The following is a 22,861-nucleotide window of genomic DNA, read 5'->3' as shown; positions in this document are numbered from 1 at the left end:
CACCACTTTGATTGGGACAACACATCCATCCTAGGACAAGCCAAACAGAGACACGCACGAGAATTCCTAGAAGCATGGCATCCCAACCAGAACTCCATCAACAAACGCATTGGCTCCAAATCAATCTACCATCCACTGAGAAAAGAACAGGAAATGACATCACCAACGCAGGAAATGACATCACCAACGCAGGAAATGACATCACCAACGCAGGAAATGACATCACCAATGCAGGAAATGACATCACCAATGCAGGAAATGACATCACCAACCCAAGGAAGCCTAACCAGATAAATAGAAAGTGGGACATAACACCAGCGCTTCGTCGGAGGCTCACTGATGATGTTACCTAGAATGGTGACGAAACGTCTGAAAACTAACCTTTTAGCTCAGCGAGCAAACTCACATCCAGAACTTCAACCCGAGCTACAAACCTTCTCAAAACTCGCTGGTTCATATCTTATTTAGCAGCCTCCCGAGCACCAACTTGTCAAAGGACTTCTGGAAATCCAAATAGATCACATACACTGGCTGTTTTGTGTCTAATGTACTTGTTACCTCATTAAAGAATCCTAGCAGATCTGTCAGGCATGACCTCTCCTTGAAAAAAACCCTATTTTACCATGCACTTTCAACTATTCTGCAATCTCATCCTTAATGCTGGACTATAAACTTTACCAATGACACAGGTCAGGCTAAAACAGGACTGTTACATTAGTCATCTTCCAGTCCTCTGGGGCCCTCCCTGACTCCAGTGATTCCTGAAAGATCACCAACAATGCCTGTACAATCTTCTTAGCTACTTCCATCAGAATTCTGGGGTGTAATTCTTCTAGTCTAAGATGTTTACCCACCTTCAGACCTTTCAGCTTCCCCAGCACCCTCTCCATAATGTTGGCCACAACACTCACCTCTGCCTCCAATTCTCTTAGAGTTCTGGCATGCTGCTGGTGTCTTCCACTGGGAAGAATTATGTAAAATACCTATTCAGTTCCTCCACTGTTTCTTTGTTCCCCATTACTACTTCTCCAGCCTGATTTTCTAGCAGTGGAAGGCCCATCTTATTTTTTTTTTAAGATATCTAAAAACAAAACTCTTGTAATCTTCTTTGATATTACTAGCTAGCTTACCCTCATATTTCAGCTTCTTCTCCCTTTATTGCTTTTTCTGGTATCTTCTGCTGACTTTTAAGAGGCTTCCCAGCTACCTTACATTTACCTGCCTTAAATACAGGCACCATAAACCCCCTTACAGGGCGTTCCCTGTATGGTCCAGCTAAATCCATCCACACTCTATTCCATCTTCACCGTTGATTCTCTGCCTAGGATGTACTGCAGTACTGGCACAGGCCTCTGCACTCCAATGCCCCCGTAGCATTCAGAGTATTAGATATTCAAGTATTGGACAATCTTTAAACATGAAGTCATCCAAAATCTGCTGTCCATATGTATTGTGCATTAAATTTTATTCTTCTGTCACTCTTGTACTTGCAGATGTGCACAGGCTCCCAATAAAACAAGATTTCATTATTGTACCCAAATCACTCCATGAATATCTATTATTTCCAGCAACTCTCAACTCTGAGATACCTGTACTCCTCTATCACAGGCTTTTCTGCATACCCTATTTTAATTGCTCCAGCAATAGCTAGGGCCTAAGCTTTGAAATACCTTCACTGCACTCTCCACCACACATTCCTCCTCAAACCTTTTTACCAAGGTTTTGATCATGAGACTTAATATTTCCATTTGTGGCTCAGTGTCATTGTTCATTTCAGAATACTTTTGTGATGTGCTTGTGATGTTTTCCTGTGGTAGGCACTGAACATAAATAAAAGCTGTTAGTGTTGACACATATGGATCTGAGCTATCCCTACATTTTTGTGAAACATGTTGAATCATCTTTGTTACATTTCTACTCCGGTCTCCTCCCTCATCATTTTCCAGTTTGTTGATGACTGCATTGTTCTATTCCAGCTCTTGCTGTGAACAGAAGCATTTCAGCTACTTTGCCTCCCACCCTCCTCTTCACATCACCTATGCCCGACTCTTCATTTCACTTCCTTGATTTTACTGTCTCTATTATTGGCAAGAGATTATCAACCAATATCCAGGATAAATCCACAGACTCCAAATGTCACCTCAACTGCACTTTCTCTTCTGCTTCCTGCGAGAACTATTCTACACTTAGTTGTTCTGCCTCTGTCACAAATTTACAACAACAGCATTTTCAATGTGTTGTCCTCTTTCCTTGATGGAAAATGTCATTCTTCGACTCCTCCCTTCACCTGTGGCTCACAGCACAACCAAATGTGTCCTTTCCATTTGCTGCTCCTCTGCTCTGACTGCTTCCACCTCCCTCCCAGAACCACAACAGGATTCCCCTTATTGTCACTTTCTACCCACCTCAATTCACAAAGTTGTCATCCTCCACCATTCAGTGCAATGTCACTACTAAATACTTACTCCCTTCACTTTCCTTTCAGCAGTTACAGGGATTGTTCACTTTGCAATGGCCTGGTTCACTCATCTATCCTCCGACAACAGTACCTGTTCTATACCACTTTCCCATATAAGCACAGGAGATGCAATCTCTGGTCTTTTACATCCTGTCTTCCCTTGTCCAAGATTTTAAAAACCCTTTCAATGGAAACTGTGTTTCATTTGTACTTCTTTCAATTTAGCATACTACTGCTTTTGCTACTCAATGCATTCTTTCCTACTCAGCTTTGGGGAACACTTAATTTCAGTTCACACGACCCCAGGTTTTCAATTGTTGGCCTTTTAACTAGCTGCTTCACTCCCACTCTGACATCAGCATTCTTATGCTGTTCCAATGAAGTTCAACATAAACCAGAGTCATCTTTTGATTTGGCATTTAAAATCCTGCCAACTCAATGCTGCTATAAATGAATTCAAATCATAATGTGTACTCTCAAATTTGTTTTCAAATGGCAGCTTTAATGATTCAGCACATTTTCATGAACACTTACTCTCGATGAATTTTTCATTTCTTTACTTGTCTCATTAAAGTTCAGATTGCCATGAAGGACTCTCCTTTTTCAACTTCTCCCCTTGCCTAAGGCATGGAGACCCTCAGGTTAAACCACCACCAGTCGACTCTCTCTAATGAGAGAGCGCACAGCCCTATGGTCTGGTAAGACTACTGTGACTTTACTTTTAATCCATTAACACCCACATCCATCTTTCAGTAAAACCTATTTTGTCATCACCTCTCCAGCCATCCACCCTATCACAGACCTTTGCGTCTAATTTTGTCCTTGCCTCTACCTTCTCCCTGCCTCTGCACTTGTTTTACACCTGTAATATTCCTAACTCCCCACATTTGTGTCTCTCTTTGCAAATGCTACCAGATGTGCTGAGTATTTCCGAAACATTCTGATATTAGATTTATAGAATCCATGGTATTTTTCTCTAGCAACTTTTATTTTTGCATTGTCAAAATTTATATGTTCATAAACATTCTATTTACATTTTGAAATCACTCAGTGACTATTTCAGTTTTTATGGAACTGTTTTGTAAAGTTAATTGTTGTTCCATAGTTATGAACTTTGCAAAACAAAAATCATTTAGGTGCGATGGGATAATGATTTTTACACAATATCCAACAATATCAGATTGATCATATTCTAATCTCTGTATTCTTTAGAAAATACTGTTTTTTTTGCTCATTCTTTAGAAAAAAACCTCCCCGAAAAAAAACATTTCTGCACCATATGCAAGACTCAAATGTTCACTAAAAATGTTATGCCTTGTTCTCCAATATTCACATGTGCATTTGTGCTAGAATGCCTCTGCACAATTTTTAAGGGTATACAGAATAAATGTTTCTTTATTCAATCCTCAAAGGATTAAACAAAGTATTTGAGAAAATAAATGTTTCTCTTGACACCTCACAGTAATGGGCATTTACCTCGAGAAGTGATATATTCTGGAGCTTTTCCTGGACTCAATGGCACCGCTTCCTCATAATAGCCTTCAGGCAAGGAAGACGTTGGCAGAGGTGGTGGACTGTTTTCTAATGGCTGAAAGACACAGAACACTGTTATAAAACACGTTTCCATCATTCTCTTGCCATTCATTAAATACTGCTGAAATGTATTCCCATAGAATATGGAGTATAGAGAAAACTAGCTTCTCAAAAGCATATTTGCAATTATTTGTTGAACTCAGTTCAACTATCCTTGGATTAATGTCAAATATGAATTGCTTAAACCTGCATCAACAATTTTGTCCAAAACTCTCAGAAAGAGATGTGTCTATGACTTTGAATGTTCTCCTGTCATCTCCATCCGCCAAGTAATTTTTTTTACTTGAATGCTCAATGTAAAAATATTAAGCAAAGGTGAGAAAACAGACAAGGAGCTAAATTTATAAACAAAGGCTAAGCTTGCAAATTAAACATGTAACATATTGTATTCACCAAATTTAAGGAAGTGAGAAAGTGATTAATTTTACATTTGGTCGCACTGGCAGAAATTGAGTTTTTAATGTCTTCAAATTTCACTTCAAACTTACAAAATGAAAATTTATTTTTGAAATTTGGTTTTATCCTAATTAATTGCTTTATTTCTGCTCTTCCACTAGATTTACTTCACACTAGTCATATTACCAAGACAGACTAGGTGACAAATGCAAATACCGCTCACAATATTTGTACATTCCAATGTCACTATTACAGGTACATTTGTCTCCTTTCTCCACAAAGCTGTATTGACATTAGAGTCGCAGAATATGCGTGTTTTAGGGTGGAAGATAGGGGACTAAACAACTAAAAGAATGATGGTGTGAGGAAAAAGGAATAGTCATGAAACAAGTTAACAAAAGGTAAACAGGAAAAGAGGTATTGATCATAATCTGAAACTGCTGAACTCACTCTATAGCTTAATAAAGCCTAAAAGAACTGCAGATGCTGTAAATTAGGTACAAAAACAAAGTTGCTGGAAAAGCTCAGCAGGTCTGGCAGCAGCTGTGAAGGAAAAAACAGAGTTAACGTTTTGGGTCCGGTGACCCTTCCACTGAATGGAGTTCTCAGAATACAAAATGCTGGAGAAGATGATGAGGTCATGCAAAGAAGTGCTGTAAATGTTAGCATGAAAATTGGCTTCATCAGTACATGTGTGATCAATGCTGAAAAAACAAAGAAATACCATTCTTCCAGGCTAAAAAGAATTTAGTCTTGGTATTTTAGGGGGCCAGTGGTTGAATGGAGGATATTGACTGATTGATATCTCCACTTCAGGTAGAGGTTAAGTCAAGGATGTGCAGGATAGGGTTGGAGGTAGACTGTGTGAAGCCAAGGGGAAGGTAAAAATCAGAAGCAACACTGCAGGGATTTTCTGGATTGAAATGAGAACAGGAAATAGTACCCACACAGTCCATTAGAAAAAGGTAACAGAGTGGGCCTTTAAATGACAGATGCAAAGAGTACAACATATATTTCAAAAATGTCAGCAGACAAAGTTTGGAACAACACAGATTCCCATTATATTTGCAAGTAGTAACTGGAATGAAGTAATTTGTCAATGTAACGGTAAGTTCATTCAGGGGAAGGAAGCCACTTGTAGTTGGGAAACTGGATGAATCTCAACTGAGAGCACTCAGACAGCATCCTGGAGAAAGATGGAGGTGCAGAGGAGAAAATGGTGTGGAACTGTAACATGCAAGTTGTCAGAAAAGTATCAATATATTTGGGAAGAGACTGGACAGAGGAGAGGAAAATAAAGTGAACAAGGACAAAATTAGTTTCACGGGACAAGAACGGGCTGTTGGTCAGTCTTGGGACAAACATCTGGATGTAAATGCAGAACAAGCACCGGGTTGCTATCTGTGGAGAATTGTAATGATGCATGGAAACTCTTAGCACATTGTTGAGACTCGTTACATTCTCTAGAAAATAACAACTTTCGTGGATTCTCATGTGACTTTTTATAACTAAGATAGTCTGTCTTGCAGCCTCATTAGCAAACAAGAAACAGAAAGAAAACATTGGACAAAGCCACCATTTATTACATTTTGGGAAAACCGCACATCACTTTTTGTGTGACTTGCAAGGGTTGGCTAATATCATTGACAGTACTAAAAAGGAATGTCCTGCTCAAAAGTCTTAACCATCTTCAGATATGAGGGTCACATATTAGGCTGGGGCAACAGCCTTGTGGTATTATTACTGGATTGTTAATCCAGAGGCCCAGATAACATTCTGGAGACCCGGGTTCAAATCCCGCCATGGCAGATGGTGGAATTTTAATTCAATATGTATTTGGAATTAATCATCTAATGAGGACTGTGACTCCATTGTTGTTTGTCAGAAAAGCCCATCTGGTTCACTAATGTCCTGGAGGTAAGGAAACTGTCATCCTTACCTGGTCTGGCCTACATGTGACACCAGACCCACAGCAATGTGGTTGACTTGTAAACACCCTCTGGGCAATTAGACATGGGCGATAAATGCTGCCTAGCCAGTTTTGCCCTCATCCCATGAAGAAATAAAACAAAAAATCCATGCATATAAATGTAAAGATATGAACATTCCTATTATTTAACTAAATTCAACATTCATCTATATGTTTTTGTTAACTTTCTATTTTTTGATGAAGTTGTAATACTCATTCATCATTGAGAATACAAAAATTCTTTTACATCTAGACCTTGAAGTTAAAGGACCACAGTGTTCCACTCACGGACATCCCAGATGTCCTCCTACTTCAACAACTACACTTGGCTACATCTTCAGTCAGCCATCTTCCTGTAAGAACGCGATCCCTTACTCCCAATTCCTCCGCCTCTGTTGCATCTGCTCCCAAGACGGAACATTCCACTCGGACATCCCAGACGTCCTCCTATTTCAAGGACCGCAATTTCCACCCTCCGTCGACTCCATTGATCAAAAGCACCCTCAAATGTATCTCTTGTATTTCCTGCACTCTGTCCTTGAAACCCCTCCCTCCGACAAAAATAAAGACAGAGACCCCAGTCCTCCCATAGCATCTCAAAATCTGCATCCAGCACATCGTCCTCTGCTATTTCTGCCACCTACAATCCGACTGCACCACCAAAGAGATATTTCCCTCCCCACTCCTATCTGCCTTTCATACAGACTGCTCAGTCTGTGACTACCTCATCCGCTCCACATTCCCCACCAACTCCACCACACACGGCACCTTTCCCTACACCTGCCCCTACACCTCCCCCTCTTCACTTCCATCCAAGGCCCAAAACAAGCTTTCCATATCTGACAGGGGTTCACCTGTACGTCCTCCAACCTAGTCTACTGTATCCATTGCTCCTGACGTGGCCCCCTCTACATCAGTGAGACCAAGCTTAGACTTTCAGTGACAGATTTGCAGAGTACCTGCACTACATATGCTATGATCAACAACACTTTTCTGTTGCTAACATTTTAACTTCTTCTCCCACTCCCTTGGTGTTATGTCCATCCGGGTCCTCCTCAAGTGCCACAATGACGCCACATGCAAACTAGAAGCGCAACACCTCTTATTCCACCTCGGGAGCCGACAGCCTGATGGCCTAAACATGGAATTCACAAATTTAAAAACTTCCCACTCTTGGCCTCATTCCATGATCAACCCTCCAGCTCATCCCCACCTCCTTGACCTGATATAACCTGTACACCTTATTCCTCACCTATCCGCCCTACCCTTTCCACTGACCAATCCCCACTACCCCCTACCTATATCTACCTATCGCTATCCCATCTATCTTCCCCAGCCACACCTCTTTTGCCTCTATTTATTTCCCAGCTCCCTTCCCCCTCGTCAGTCCTGAAGGAGGGTCTCGGCCCAAAGCGTCGAGTCTCCCGCTCCTCTGATGATGCCTGACCAGTTGACTTCTGCCAGCTCCACACTGTATCAACTGACTCAAGCATCTGTGGTTCTTGTTATCTCCTAGAAGTTACCTACAAGTTCTCTTTTGTCTCCAATGAGCTATTAATTACCACAATCAGGTGACGATAGAGTAGACTGCCCATTGTAGGCCACCACTAACATTGATCTTAGCCAGTCATCAGGTTACACAGCAGAGCAGCATGGTGGAGGCAGTCTGACTTCCTAAAACATGACGTCATTGCACAATCCGAGTCACCCTTCTGAAAGAAATCATCCACATAAATTTTATTTAAAAATCAGTAAGTATGCGGTGTTGAGAGGATTGACACTTTCCCACTTGTTCAGAATCTATTTACAGTTATTGAAACATCTCACTTTCAAAAAAAAAACACCAAATCATTGCTCATTTTGGACAATGGAGGCAACCACTAGAATTATAATACAGTTCAGTAATACCCAACCTTTCAAAGGTGCAATTTTGAAATTTTTTTATTCAGAAACTGACTGTCAGTTTTGCTCCATTGGTGGAACTGGAATTCTTGAGAATTAGAAGCTCGTGGGTTTAAATTTCATTAAGTCTGTATTCTATGCTGAAACTTCAGTGTAGTACAGAGATAGTGCTCTCCTCTGACAAAGTTTAAAAAAATGAGCTGAATGAAGATACAAAAAACATTCCACAGCAAAAGAAGCTACTTCCATTCGATGATCACATTGGTTAGCAATCACATTTGGTTTAAAGATAGGTATATGTTGAACTGCTTCCTGTCTGTTGTATAAATGAACTCAAAACACTGTAGAGAAATACAGGTTAGCCAGGAAGGAGCTGAAGAAAGGGCTTAGGAGAGCTATAAGGGGGCATGAGAAAACCTTGGCAGACAGGATCAAGGAAAACTCCAAGGCTTTTTACGCGTTGGTTCAGAACAAGAGAATGACCACAGAAAGGGTAGGGCCAATCAAGGATTATAAAGGGCATTTGTGCACAGAGTCTGAAGCGTTAGGAGAGGTCCTTAATGAATACGTTTCTTCTGTGTTCACAACTGAGAGGGACCTAGTTGTAGAGGACGTCGTTGTGGAACAGGCACATAGGCTAGAGGAGGTTGATGTTAGTAAAGATGATGTTCTAGGAATTCCGAGGAACGGGAGGACAGATAAATCCCCCGGGGCTGATGGGATTTATCCAAGGATTAGGGCGGCACGGTGGCTCAGTGGTTAGCACTGCAGCCTCACAGTGGCAGGGACCCGGGTTCAATTCCAGCCTCGGTCGACTGTCTGTGTGGAGTTTGCACATTCTCCCTGTGTCTGCGTGGGTTTCCTCCGGGTACTCCGGTTTCCTCCCACAGTCCAAAAGATGTGCAGGCTAGGTGGATTGGCCATGCTAAATTGCCCATAGTGTTCAGGGGTGTGTGGGTTATGGTTGGAGGGTGGGGGTGGGCCTGGGTGAGATGCTTCAAGGGGTGGTGTGGACTTGTTGGGCCGAAGGGCCTGTTTCCACACTGTAGGGAATCTAATCATTCTATGGGAAGTGAGGGACGAGATCGTAGGGCCTTTGGCGACGATCTTTTCATCCTCACTGTCCATGGGTATTGTGCCAGAAGATTCGAAAGAGGCAAACGTTAATCCCTTGTTCAAAAAAGGGAACTGGGAAAACCCCGGAAATTACAGGCCAGTTAGTCTTACATGAGTGGTGGGCAAATTTTTGGAAAGGGCTCTGACAGACAGAATTTATGAACACTTGGAAAGGCACAGTTTGATTTGTGACAGTCAGCATGGATTCGAGAGGGGTAGATCATGCCTCATAAACCTTATTGAATTCTTTGAAGAGGTGACCAAACGCGTGGATGAAGGTAGAGCAGTGGATGTGGTATATATGGATTTAAGTAAGGCGTTTGATCAGGTTCCCCATGGTAGGCCCATGCAGAAGGTAAGGAGGCACGGGATAGGGGCAGATTGGATTCCGAATTGGCTGACCCTTAGAAGACAAAGGGCGGTAGTGGACGGAAAATGTTCAACATGGTGCTCAGTTATGAGTGGTGTGCCATAGGATCTGTCCTTGGTCCTCTTCTATTTGTGATTTTTGTAAATGATTTGGAGGAAGGAATGGAAGGGTGGATTAGCAAGTTCGCGGATGATACAAATGTGGGTCACGTTGTGAACATTGCAGAGGGCTGCTCTAGTTTACAAAGGGAAATTGATAGAATGCAGAGCTGGGCTGAGAAGTGGCAGATGGCGTTTAACCTTGAAAAGTGTGAGGTGATTCATTTTGGAAGGACAAACTTGAAAGCAAAATACAGGGTTAACAGAAAAAGATTCTTGGCAGTTTGGAGGAGCAGAGGGATCTTGGGGCTCATGTTCACAGTTCCCTGAAAGCTACCACCCAGGTGGATAGAGTTGTTTAGAAGGCGTATGGTGTGTTAGCATAATTTAATAGAGGGATTGAGTTCAAGAGCCGTGAAGTTATGCTCCAGCTACACAAAAGCCTAGTTCGGCCACATCTGGAGTATTGTGTCCAGTTCTGGTCACCTCATTACAGGAAAGATGTGGAAGCATTAGAAAAGGTGCAGAGGAGATTTACCAGGTTGCTGCCTGTAATGGAGGGAAGGTCTTACGAGGACAGGTTGAGCGCGCTAGGGCTTTTCTCTTTAGAATGACAAAGGTTGAGAGGTGACTTGATAGAGGTGTACAAAATGATAAGAGGTATAGATAGAGTAGACAGCCAGAGACTCTTTCCTGGGGTGGAGGTAGCTATTATGAGGGGTCATAGCTTTAAAGTGAGTGGAGGCAGATATAGGGGAGACGTCAGAGGTAGGCTCTTTACTCAGAGTGGTAGGGGTGTGGAATGCATTGTCGGAGAGGGTAGTGCAGTCAGCCTCTTTAGGGGCATTTAAGTGGCTATTAGATAGGCATATGCATGATAGTATAATGTAGCAGTGGAGGTTAGATAGACCTTAGGTTTAGGGTAAAAGTTCAGCACAACATCATGGGCTGAAGGGCCTGTATTGTGCTGTACTGTCTATGTTCTTAGAAGTAGGCCATTTGGCCCATAAAGTCTGCTGGACCAATTAATCGTGGCATGCATTTCTCAACCTCATGCTCCTGCCTTCTCCCTGTAACCTTTGATCCCCTTACTAATCAGAGATCTATCTCTGTCTTCATTACAGTCAACGGCTTAGCCTCCACAGATTGCTTTGGCAATGAGTTCCAGAAATTACGCATGCTGTGGCTGAAGAAATTCCTTTTCAGGACTATTCTAAAGGATTGTTCCGTTACTCTGGGGCTGTCCCCTCAGGTGTTCCTTTCTCCTACTAGTGGAAACATCTTATCCATGTCTACTCTATCCAGGCCTCTCCGTATTCTGTAAATTTTCAACTGGATTCCCTGTCATCCATTAAGCTCCATCAAGTATAGATGCAGAGTCCTGAACTGCTCCTCATTTGACAAATCTTTTATCCCCAGGATCACTCTTGTAAACCTTCTCTGCGCTCCACTGACCACTGGCTGCCATCCTGAAAAAGACCTCTTTATCCTCACATTTTGCCTCTATTCATACCCATACCTTGGCCCTAGCACCATGGGCTCTTATTTAGCAGCCTCCTGTGTGGCATCTTGTGAAAGGACTCCTAGAAATCCAAACAGATCACATCCATTGGCTTGCTTTTGTCTAACTTGCTCATTACCATCTCAAAGAATTCCAAACAGGTTTGTCAGACATGACTTCCCCTTGACAAAGCCATGCTGACTCAGTCCTATTTTACCATGCACTTGCAGTAGTCCACAATCTCAGAGTCATAGCCTCACGGCATGGAAACAAACCTTTCAGTCCGACTCATCCATGCTGACTAAGTTTCTCAAACTAAACTAGTCTCACTTGCTTGCATTTGGCCCATAAGTGTCTAACCCTTTCCTATTCACGTACCTATCCAAATGTCTTTTAAATGTTAGATGCAGGTAGAGTTCCATCACTTCCTTTGACAGTTAATTCCACATACAAACCACATGGTGTGAAAAAGTTGTCTCTCAGGTCCCCATTAAATCTCTCTCCTCTCACCTTAAAAAGATCCCTTTGCGATCTTGGATAACTTTCTTCACTGTCTACTTTAGCACCAATTTGGGTGTCATTACAAACTTACTAATCATGCCTCCTAAATTATCACCTGAATTGTTTATATAAATATCATCCATAATAATAGACTCTAAAATCTTGCCAAGAATCAATGTCAGGCTAATCAGCCAAAAGCTTTTTGTCTTCTACTTTCCTGCCTTCTTAAACAGGAGTGTCACTTTAGCCTCAGGGGTCCTTGCTGTTTCCAGGGATTCCTGAAAGATTACCACCTCCACATTCTCCTCAGCCATCTCCTTCAGATCTGTGGGGTGTATTTCATCCAGCCTGGGTGATTTATCCACTTGAGACCTTTCAGCTTCCCCAGCACCTTCTCCTTAGTAATGGCCGCTACACTCACCTCTGTCCACCAACTCTCAAACTTCTGGTTTGCTGCTGGTTTCTTCCACTGTGAAAACCAACGCAAAGTGTCTATTCAGATTCTCCACCATTTCTTTGACCCCCATTACTGATTCTCAGGCCTCATTTTCCAGTCATCCAATGACCATGCTTGTCTATCTCCTATCTTTTATTTGTCTAAACAAGGTCTTGCAACCTTCTTTTATACTACTAGCCAGCTTACTCATATTTTACCTTCTGCCAGTTATTGCATTTAAGTTATCCTCTGCTGGTTTTTAAAAGGTTAACATAAAGCATGATGAGTTCAGGTGGGTTGTATTGCTTATTCCTATTGCCCGCATTTGCTTCTGCTCACACTTTCAAACTTCAGTCTGTCATGATTTTCTGAACATCAATGCAGACTTGTAGAATTATGCGCACTCTTGTCAGTGACTCAGGACACAACATGACTAACTAACTGCCAATAATGCTTTTACCTAGAATATTTCTTTCTGATCGTGTAGAAGAAAGGTGGCAGCAGTGTAAAGAATAACCACTTCTTAGAGAATTTGACAGGATTTATCCCCTACTTCTGGGCAGACACGCAAAAACAGAAAGATTTCTTTCACATTCACCTTGTGAAGGCCATTTAGAGTTTATAGACTTCAAATCACCTCACTCTTCTCAACTCCAGTGGACACAACAACAACCACCTCTCCCTCAATGTCAGCAAAACAAAAGGACGCGACTTCAGGAAGTAGAGTGGAGGACACGCCCCATCTGAATCAATCGTGCTGAGGTGGAGATGGTCGAGAGCTTCAAGTTCCTAGTAGTAAATATCACCAACGATCTGTCCTGGTCCATCCACATTGACAATGCAGTCAAGAAAGCACACCAATGCCTCTACTTCCTTAGAAGACTAAGGAAATTTGGCATGTCCACAATAATTCTTACCAATTTCTATAGATGCATCATACAGGGCATCCTATCCAGATGCATTACAGCTTGGTATGACAGCTGCTTTTTCCAAGACCACAAGAAATTACAAGAGTTGTGAATGCAGCCTGGTCCATCACAAAAACTAGCCTTCCTTCCACTGACTCAGTCTGTACTTCTCACTGCCTTGGGAAAGCAGCCAATGTAATCCAAGATTCCTCCCATCTCAGTTATAAAAGTATACAAACGTTTTAAAACACATACCAACAGATTCACAAAAGGCTTCTTCCCATAGCTATCAGACTTAAGAATGGACCTCTCATATTAGAGTTGATCTTTCTCTGTAGCTGTAACACTACATTCTGCATGCTGTTCTTTTACCCTGAGGTACGTATGTAAGGGGTGATTTGTTTGGTTAGCATGCAAAACAATACTTTTCACTGTATCTTGGTACATATGACAATAATAAATCAAATCAAACCCAGCCTGTCCAATTATCATCGCAAGACAACTCATCTCATTCCAGGCATCAAATCGAGTAAATGTCCTCTGAAATGTGTCCAATGAAGTGACACTCCCTTAAATAAGGAAACCAAAACTGCACACAATATTTGACATATTGTCTTAACCAATGTCCTCTATAACTGAAGCATAGCATCCTTACTTACATGTTCAAATCCTCTTGTAATAGAGGTTAACTTCCATTAGCCTTCTTAAGTGCGTACTAACATTGTGACACAAGCGCTGGAATACTCAAATCCCTCAGCAACTTGAAATGTTACGGTCAGTAAATATACTTTTTCATTCTTCCTGCCAAAGTGAACAACTCCACATTTTCCCACATGATATCCAACCTTCCAGACTTTTGCCTACTCACTAAACCTATCTATATCCGTCCGCACGTCCTTTATATCTTCTTCGTTACTTGCGTTCCAACCCAATTTCATGTCATCTACAAATTCCGCTATCGTGCCATTGCTCCCCCTATTTAAGTCATTGATTTAAGTCATAAAACATTGGGGCCCAACATAAATCATCCTGCCACTCAGGCAAAGACTAACCTATGCACACTCTTTTCTACCAGCCAGCCAATCTTCTATCCGTGCTATAATGTTACCTTCGTAACAATCTGAGTAGAAATAGAAGCCCTCACATTGGATTTTAATGAAATATGGAAAAGAACGTCAAAACCCACAGATCTAGTGATGCAAATGAATGCCAACCCACAGTATAAATACACAGGGGTTAAATTCAGATAGCAGCTCAGTGTGAAGGATTCAACATTGTCCCATGATAGCAGTCAGCCAATGGTGATGGAAAATTTCAATAGCATTGGAACCTGGCTATTGTTACTATGATGTGATCCCATCAAGAAGGAAAATTGACAAAGTACACCTTGGCCCATCTGGGGGCTGGATACTTTTGCTGTGTCATGTCTGAATGTCAGCAGAGATGTTTAGAACCATTGTGAACTGATCACGTTGTCTGGACTGGTTTGTCCATGGAAAAAAAGGCTGGATTGTTTCATTGACGACACTCGGCTGGACTGTGGGTGAAATGTACCAAAGAGGACTAGTTCTCAGATACCCTGAACAACAGGAAAGTGTTTGATGTGGTGATATGTTTGACGTGAATCATTCTAAAAAAAGGGACAAGATTTAAGTAGCTTTTTGCTGCAGGTTGATTAGATACTATCTGCTCATAGGATAGGGGAAAATTCCAGCTGGAGGGTCCACCATTGTTATTAATTAAAGAATTTAAGGAAGAAAGGTCAGGATTGGTCAGGCAGACTCAGATCTACAGTCAGGAGAGACCAGCCTTGTTGGGGATTGTAAAAGTTCCAGCCAAATTGTAGCGATAGTCTGGAAGGATCTGTCATGAAGAAGCATCAGGAACAGTCAATTTGGCTTGTGGATCTGGATTCCTGATTAAAAAGAACAACCATATGAAGGGCTGTAAGTTATTAGCCAATCCTGAGGAACTCAAGTTAGGGAGATTAAGCTAACCTAAGGGAGTTTGGATCTGAATTAGAGAGATTTGAGTAGAAATATAACTTTTTTTTATATTAAAGGTATTTTCCTAACATGTCACAATGAATTTGTGTATTGGGTGGGAGTCGATATTAAATCCTGGAGAAATTTAAACTGAATAAATAAGGGGGTTGCATTATCTAGACCAGTTTAGAGGCTTTGTAACATGCAGTAGATTTATTTATAAATAGGTTTGAAGCTGAGCCCAAGTCCCATGGCTTTGTGATTTTGTTCTTCACAAAATCCTAAGCCCAAGGATCATTTTCTGCCTGGGGATGGGGGAGATAGAACAGAAATGGAAAATGTTTACACTTAAAATATCTGCAGAAACTCAGCCTGATTTTACATTCCTAGCTAGCCTTTCAGACTCTAATTTCTTCCTATCATTAACCTGTTAGTCATCCTCTGTCATTCTTTATATTCTGGCCAGCTATTCACCTGTACACGGTTTGATGCTTTCCTTAAATTCTTTTACAACCATCATGGACCCTCTACTTAGAATTTTCCTGTATCCTGGGTACAGATAACAACTCTGAGCTGGTTGATTAGAAAGTGTTACACATCGGTCATTAATGGGTAGGACTTGAATCCAGGCATCTTGGTTCAAAGACAGGGCCACTCCCACTACACCACAACAGACACCCAAATAACAAATTCCATGAAATTCTACCAAAGAGCAGGGTCAATACACCTTGTCCGGATAATAAAGAAGCACCACATACTGATTCTTTGTGTTCTGAAATAACTCCTTAAATGTCTGCAACTGCTTCCTTATTGATCTAATCCTTGCCTAACCCAGTTCCTTGAACAGCTTTCTAAACCACAATGCCATGGTTGGTTTGCTGATCTACAAAGCAGCTCCCACGCTCATTTAAAAAAAGGCTGACAGAACTACAAACTGATTGGAAAATTTCCAGGGCAGACACTCCTCCTGCCCTCTGGGGTCTTTACCTGCCTTATTGACAGCGACACTTTCCTGCCCCAACCACTAACCAAATCAGACATTATCTTTGCTGTGACTCCATCCTGGTACAAAGCATCCAGGTAACTTTTCCCTTCCTTTATGTTGCTTTTTATATAGTTTACAATTGGTGGTAAACTTAATAACGAATGTTAAAGTGTAGTTTTCACTGACCAGGAAGAGCAAGCCACTTTGTGTAACATGAAAAGAACCAGTTCTAAACAGCTCCAATAAATCTAGCTGTCTTTGACTGCATTTTATGGGATTCTTTTTTTGCCTGTTCCTATGGGTGTTGCTGACCGCCTGCCATAGGGTCCTCATCTTGCCTGCTTCTCTCTTCATCAGCACTTTGTGCAGGTGTAGCAAAATGTCCACATTTTATACATCATCCTCCTTGTAATAAAGGTCAACAGTTCATTTCTGCCTCCCTATTCACTTGCTGTATGCGAATGCAGCGGAGTCCTTTTGCAGAGCGGACTGCAGCTTGGAGCAAAGTGGAACAGTTGTTGAATTGGGGTGGTCAGACCATGTGCTGAGCTGTTGCTATTTGAAATTCTTTACCAGACTGTAACGTCAATCCTTTAACTTTGTTGCAATTATCTTATTTCGAACTTATTTTTTAGACACTAAGTAATGCTACTATCTTTCCTTTTATTCCTCTTTTGTATCCGAGATTTGTACCGAGGTGCTTTAACCTAAGATGGTGCCATTAGAGGCAGCCACCGTAAAAACTTTTCACTGTACTCCTGCACTGCAGTGCATGTGACAAATATAGGATATTCTGTTCTGTTCTATTCTTATGTTTTGTGTTGCATTACAAGGACACACAGACCCCTCTGTACCACAGCATTCCAAAGTCTCTCTCAACTTAATTAACACTTTGCCAAATTTTAATTCACTCACTAAACCTATTTATATCCTTTTGCAAACACTCCATGTTAAGCTGACAACCTACTTCCTACCTCTCTTTGTACCATCAATACATTTTTACTTCAATACACAGTGCCCCTTCAAGTCCTGGCCAGGAAAGGTAAATCGCAGACTCCAGCACCCACCTCCCACCTCAGTTAAAGCATGGCAAAATGAAAATTACTAATTTGTGCAGGTTAGCAAGGAAAAGGACACAAAGAAGATATGCAGTCCTACAGCCAGTACAAAGAACAGACACTGGGTTTCCCCTGGTTATGAAGTGAATTTGGAAGAAGAGTGAATATTAAGGTTTTTAGAAAAGTGTTGTTTACTATAAGTAAGTGTTGTTTTGTTTTGCACCCTTCCCTCCTACCCATAAAGCTGTGAAGTCCACATCAGGACTTGACAATAAAATTGTGAGCAGATGCTCCACGCAGTACTGATGGAGACGCTGTCTTTTAGGCTATGTTTTAAGGGAAGATTCCATCTGCTTTTGCAGGTATATATGACAAGTCCCACGGCACTATTGCCATGAAGAGCAAGAGTGTTAACCCCAGCATCCATGCAAATTGATAACTCTAAAACAGGGTATTTGCTGTTTTTGAGATAATGGGAACTGCAGATGCTGGAGAATTCCAAGATAATAAAATGTGAGGCTGGATGAACACAGCAGGCCAAGCAGCATCTCAGGAGCACAAAAGCTGACGTTTCGGGCCTAGACCCTTCATCAGAGAGGGGGATGGGGAGAGGGAACTGGAATAAATAGGGAGAGAGGGGGAGGCGGACCAAAGGTGGAGAGTAAAGAAGATAGGTGGAGAGAGTGTAGGTGGGGAGGTAGGGAGGGGATAGGTCAGTCCAGGGAAGACGGACAGGTCAAGGAGGTGGGATGAGGTTAGTAGGTAGCTGGGGGTGCGGCTTGGGGTGGGAGGAAGAACCGGTTAGGGAGGCAGAGACAGGTTGGACTGGTTTTGGGATGCAGTGGGTGGGGGGGGGTAGAGCTGGGCTGGTTGTGTGGTGCAGTGGGGGGAGGGGACGAACTGGGCTGGTTTAGGGATGCAGTAGGGGAAGGGGAGATTTTGAAACTGGTGAAGTCCACATTGATACCATATGGCTGCAGGGCTCCCAGGCGGAATATGAGTTGCTGTTCCTGCAACCTTCGGGTGGCATCATTGTGGCAGTGCAGGAGGGCCATGATGGACATGTCATCAAGAGAATGGGAGGGGGAGTGGAAATGGTTTGCGACTGGGAGGTGCAGTTGTTTGTTGCGAACCGAGCGGAGGTGTTCTGCAAAGCGGTCCCCAAGCCTCCGCTTGGTTTCCCCAATGTAGAGGAAGCCGCACCGGGTACAGTGGATGCAGTATACCACATTGGCAGATGTGCAGGTGAACCTCTGCTTAATGTGGAATGTCATCTTGGGGCCTGGGATGGGGGTGAGGGAGGAGGTGTTCGGACAAGTGTAGCATTTCCTGCGGTTGCAGGGGAAGGTGCCGGGTGTGGTGGGGTTGGAGGGCAGTGTGGAGCGAACAAGGGAGTCATGGAGAGAGTGGTCTCTCCGGAAAGCAGACAGGGGAGGGGATGGAAAAATGTCTTGGGTGGTGGGGTCGGATTGTAGATGGCGGAAGTGTCGGAGGATAATGCGTTGTATCCGGAGGTTGGTAGGGTGGTGTGTGAGAACGAGGGGAATCTTCTTGGGGCGGTTGTGGCGGGGGCGGGGTGTGAGGGATGTGTTGCGGGAAATACGGGAGACGCGGTCAAGGGCGTTCTCGATCACTGTGGGGGGAAAGTTGCGGTCCTTAAAGAACTTGGACATCTGGGATGTGTGGGAGTGGAATGTCTTATCGTGGGAGCAGATGCGGCGGAGGCGGAGGAATCGGGAATAGGGGATGGAATTTTTGCAGGAGGGTGGGTGGGAGGAGGTGTATTCTAGGTAGCTGTGGGAGTCGGTGGGCTTGAAATGGACATCAGTTACAAGCTGGTTGCCTGAGATGGAGACTGAGAGGTCCAGGAAGGTGAGGGATGTGCGAGATGGCCCAGGTGAACTGAAGGTTGGGGTGGAAGGTGTTGGTGAAGTGGATGAACTGTTCGAGCTCCTCTGGGGAGCAAGAGGCGGCGCCGATACAGTCATCGATGTACCGGAGGAAGAGGTGGGGTTTGCGGCCTGTGTAGGTGCGGAAGAGAGACTGTTCCACGTAACCTACAAAGAGGCAGGCATAGCTGGGGCCCATGCGGGTGCCCATGGCCACCCCCTTAGTCTGTAAGAAGTGGGAGGAGTCAAAAGAGAAGTTGTTGAGTGTGAGGACAAGTTCAGCTAGGCGGATGAGAGTGTCGGTGGAGGGGGACTGGTCGGGCCTGCGGGACAGGAAGAAGCGGAGGGCCTTGAGGCCATCTCCATGCGGAATGCAGGTGTACAGGGACTGGACGTCCATGGTGAATATGAGGTGTTGGGGGCCAGGGAATTGGAAGTCCTGGAGGAGGTGGAGGGCGTGGGTGGTGTCACGGACGTAGGTGGGGAGTTCCTGGACCAAAGGGGAGAAAATAGAGTCCAGATAGGTGGAGATGAGTTCGGTGGGGCAGGAGCAGGCTGAGACGATGGGTCGACCAGGGCAGGCAGGTTTGTGGATTTTGGGAAGGAGATAGAAACGGGCCGTGCGGGGTTGGGGAACAATGAGGTTGGAGGCTGTGGGTGGGAGGTCCCCTGAGGTGATGAGGTCGTGAATGGTGTTGGAGATGATGGTTTGGTGCTCGGGTGTGGGGTCATGATCGAGGAGGCGGTATTTTGTTCTAGGTAACATGACTGCTGTGTTTCTTATGTTTCAAGAGTTCGTGTTTTGGATATACCATACTTAGAAATATCCTGTGGTCATGAAAGGTGCAAAGAAAGTGCATGTCCTTCTTTCTGTTGTGATGTTTTAAATTATTACATGTTTTTTAAAAAAGGATTGGTACATTAAAAGACAATACGATGGGATGGGAGTGGAGTCTAAAACTAGGAGATTATCAATACAATGTAGATTTCAGAATGAATATATCAAAAGCCTGGTCAACACATAGGTTAGATAGATTGGCAAAGTCAAAAACCTCAAATCAACATCCAAACAGATGAGATGGATGGGTACACAAAGTGATACATTTCCAGTAAGGAATCTTGGTGAACAGCAGCATAGATTGAAGAGCTGACTGCAGAAGTTAACATACCAGAATTGTGTCACTTTTGATTTTCTAATTGCTAAAATATAACATTTTATAAAATGTAGTAGTTTAAATAATTCATTGGTCTGAGTCAGCCTCTAGACATTCCTTAAAGGAAATGTAAGAAATGTTGCTGTGGATTTTTGGATGATTAGAGTAACTCTGCTATTTACAGCAATGTCTGTACATAAGAGATTATTATTTCCTGTACAGGGAGGAAAATGCTTTATTTCTCTTTAGTCAGACATAGGCAGAGACAGTTGAACTTGGAACTTCTGACCTTCTGCATGTTTTTAGGCGCTCATAGCAGCATGTCCCAGTAGGCTGCAGGATTGTATGAATAGGTCTTTGTAAGATAAATTATTATGATGTGCATTCAACTAGAGTTCTCCTAAATCCCACAGCTTAATTGCACTACACAGTCTTTAAATAGCAAAGTCCGCTAAATGTGAAAATTTGCCACTACCTTTCAGAAATGAAAAGTATCATTCAATAAGCAATCATATTACGAAAGAAGTGTTAACACCAAATGAAGACATATTTCTCAAAAACAACTAAAATTTTAGTAGTCAATGACTGGTTGAAAACTCTTCATGAACTCAGTCAGGGTGGTTCTGCAACTGACTATGCAATATTCGGGTCAAGAAGGATACATACGATAAATAGAGAAATGCAGAAAGCAGTATACATAAATTTTCAGAAAGCCTGTGGCAAAATACCACTGGAAACTAACAGAGATGATAAAGGGGTATGAAATTAGGAGAAGGTATCAGATTCCTAAGGAATTAAGGAAAAATCTCGCAGATTCCAGTAGCAGCATCCAGTTTTGCTCTGGGTTACTGCTATTTTCAGATTATGTAAATGATAAAATTCTAGATATAGTGGTGAATCTATATAAATATTTAATAACACCACTGAGGTACAAATGCACTTTTAAACTGGTGGTTGAAAATATTTGGGGACATGCAAGAGCGTGGGTTAAGCACTGCTGACTTAGGTGAAAGGTAGACATCAAACTTGATTGGTTAGGATGAATACCCTGTTTCATGTTATAATTTGTGTATAATTCTTTACCTTGCCTCTGCTAGATGCACCATGAATTGACTCAGTCCGGAAATACTTCAATGGCTCATAACAGAACAGGCAGTCTATAGTGACTGACAGTTACTTTTATGAATCATGAAATTATCTGGTTGAAAGAGCACGTGTTGAACACTTTGTGCAATGAAAATTAGCCATCCTAATTCTTGTGACCAAATAGACATAGATCCTGTTAATAAAATCCAACTCAATGTGAACTTTCTTTTCAACTTCATTTTTGAAAGTATTGAGCAATCTTTCTAGGAAGGTCACTGACAGACGAAAGAACAAATGCCAAGAACTGTAAATTAAAACTCTCTACTCACATAGTTAAATTCAATGCTCATAATATGTCCCATTTGTATCTGAGAGTTGTTTAGTCAGAGAGGCATTAAACATCTGATATTTTTTAAAAAATCAAATGACAGATTATTTGAAGAGCCTTTTTCTAACTATCTTGCAATTAAAAGAAAGAGGTCAGTCTAGCAAATGAACAGAACATGCTCTGATTTCTCCAAGTTTTATCAAATACAGAGAGAGAGGAAATGAGACACAAATGCTGCTAGTCTGACTCAGACCCCATTGGTGTGTTGAGGAATAATGGTGGTCAGCCTGTACAGCTGGGCGGCAGAGGACCTAGTGCCAATATTAACACAGATGGATCCAATTTCAATCTCTAAAGGGTGTTCTATTCAAAACACTATCAGACTGCTTGCTATGGAAAGACCTTCCAGAATTCTGAGCTTGCGTAAAAGTATTATTATGAAAGTAATTGACTTTGTTATATTGTAAGATATGGAAAAAATTACAACGCTAAGATCACAGTAAACATACTGTGACAAACAAAGCATTCTATCAGCACTACCACATTCATCTCCCACTGAGATATGCCTGTCACAAACATGTTAGATAGTAGCTCATATGGTCTTAGTTCCAATCAACTGGCTTCTCTCTGCTATCATCTTATTGCCGATTCATCACTTTCTTGAAGGCACTGTTTCACAATATTCCACGCTGCCAAACAACCCTTTCACTACTAGTTATTAGTAATCATTCTTGTTAGAGCTTCAACAGAAAGGATTTATAAATTAGTATTCATTCTTACAAAAATATCCAAAAACAATAACAAATGCACCAGTGTGATGGCCCATTCCCAATCTGTGTGCATGTTTGGACCACCACTAAAATTTGGGGTTAGGGGAATGGAGCCATTTTTAGATAGCATGGGCAGCCAAATAAAATGAGCACTAGTCCTCTTTCATTTCTTCAAGTGGTATGCAACATATTTTTGAATACTGCTTTAATTAGTCAGGTTCCATAAGTAAACAAGGAAAAAGGCCTGTTCCACCTAGAATTCTTCAGAAGTTACGAAACAGCACTTGGTACCAACAAGTATGCTGATTTTGTTAAAATATGTGGTATAGCCAAGAGCAGTAGTTGTACTTCCCTGTAT

At 42.3% G+C, this 22,861-nt stretch overlaps 1 protein-coding gene across 3 annotated transcripts in view; it reads right to left on the bottom strand.

Annotated features, from left to right (window-relative positions):
- afap1 (actin filament associated protein 1) overlaps positions 1-22,861 on the bottom strand; it is a 294,973-nt gene that overhangs the window by 112,505 nt on the left and 159,607 nt on the right. For all 3 annotated transcript variants that reach the window (XM_048546338.2, XM_048546346.2, XM_048546355.2), the window contains exon 4: positions 3,935-4,046. In XM_048546338.2, coding sequence (XP_048402295.1) covers positions 3,935-4,046 — 112 coding nt within the window. The remainder of the gene's footprint in view (positions 1-3,934; positions 4,047-22,861) is intronic.

Source organism: Stegostoma tigrinum, chromosome 1, assembly GCF_030684315.1.
Source record: "Stegostoma tigrinum isolate sSteTig4 chromosome 1, sSteTig4.hap1, whole genome shotgun sequence".
NCBI classification, from domain to species: domain Eukaryota; kingdom Metazoa; phylum Chordata; class Chondrichthyes; order Orectolobiformes; family Stegostomatidae; genus Stegostoma; species Stegostoma tigrinum.
Note: the sequence above shows the minus strand (reverse complement) of the source record. Positions and strands in the feature narration are given on the sequence as shown.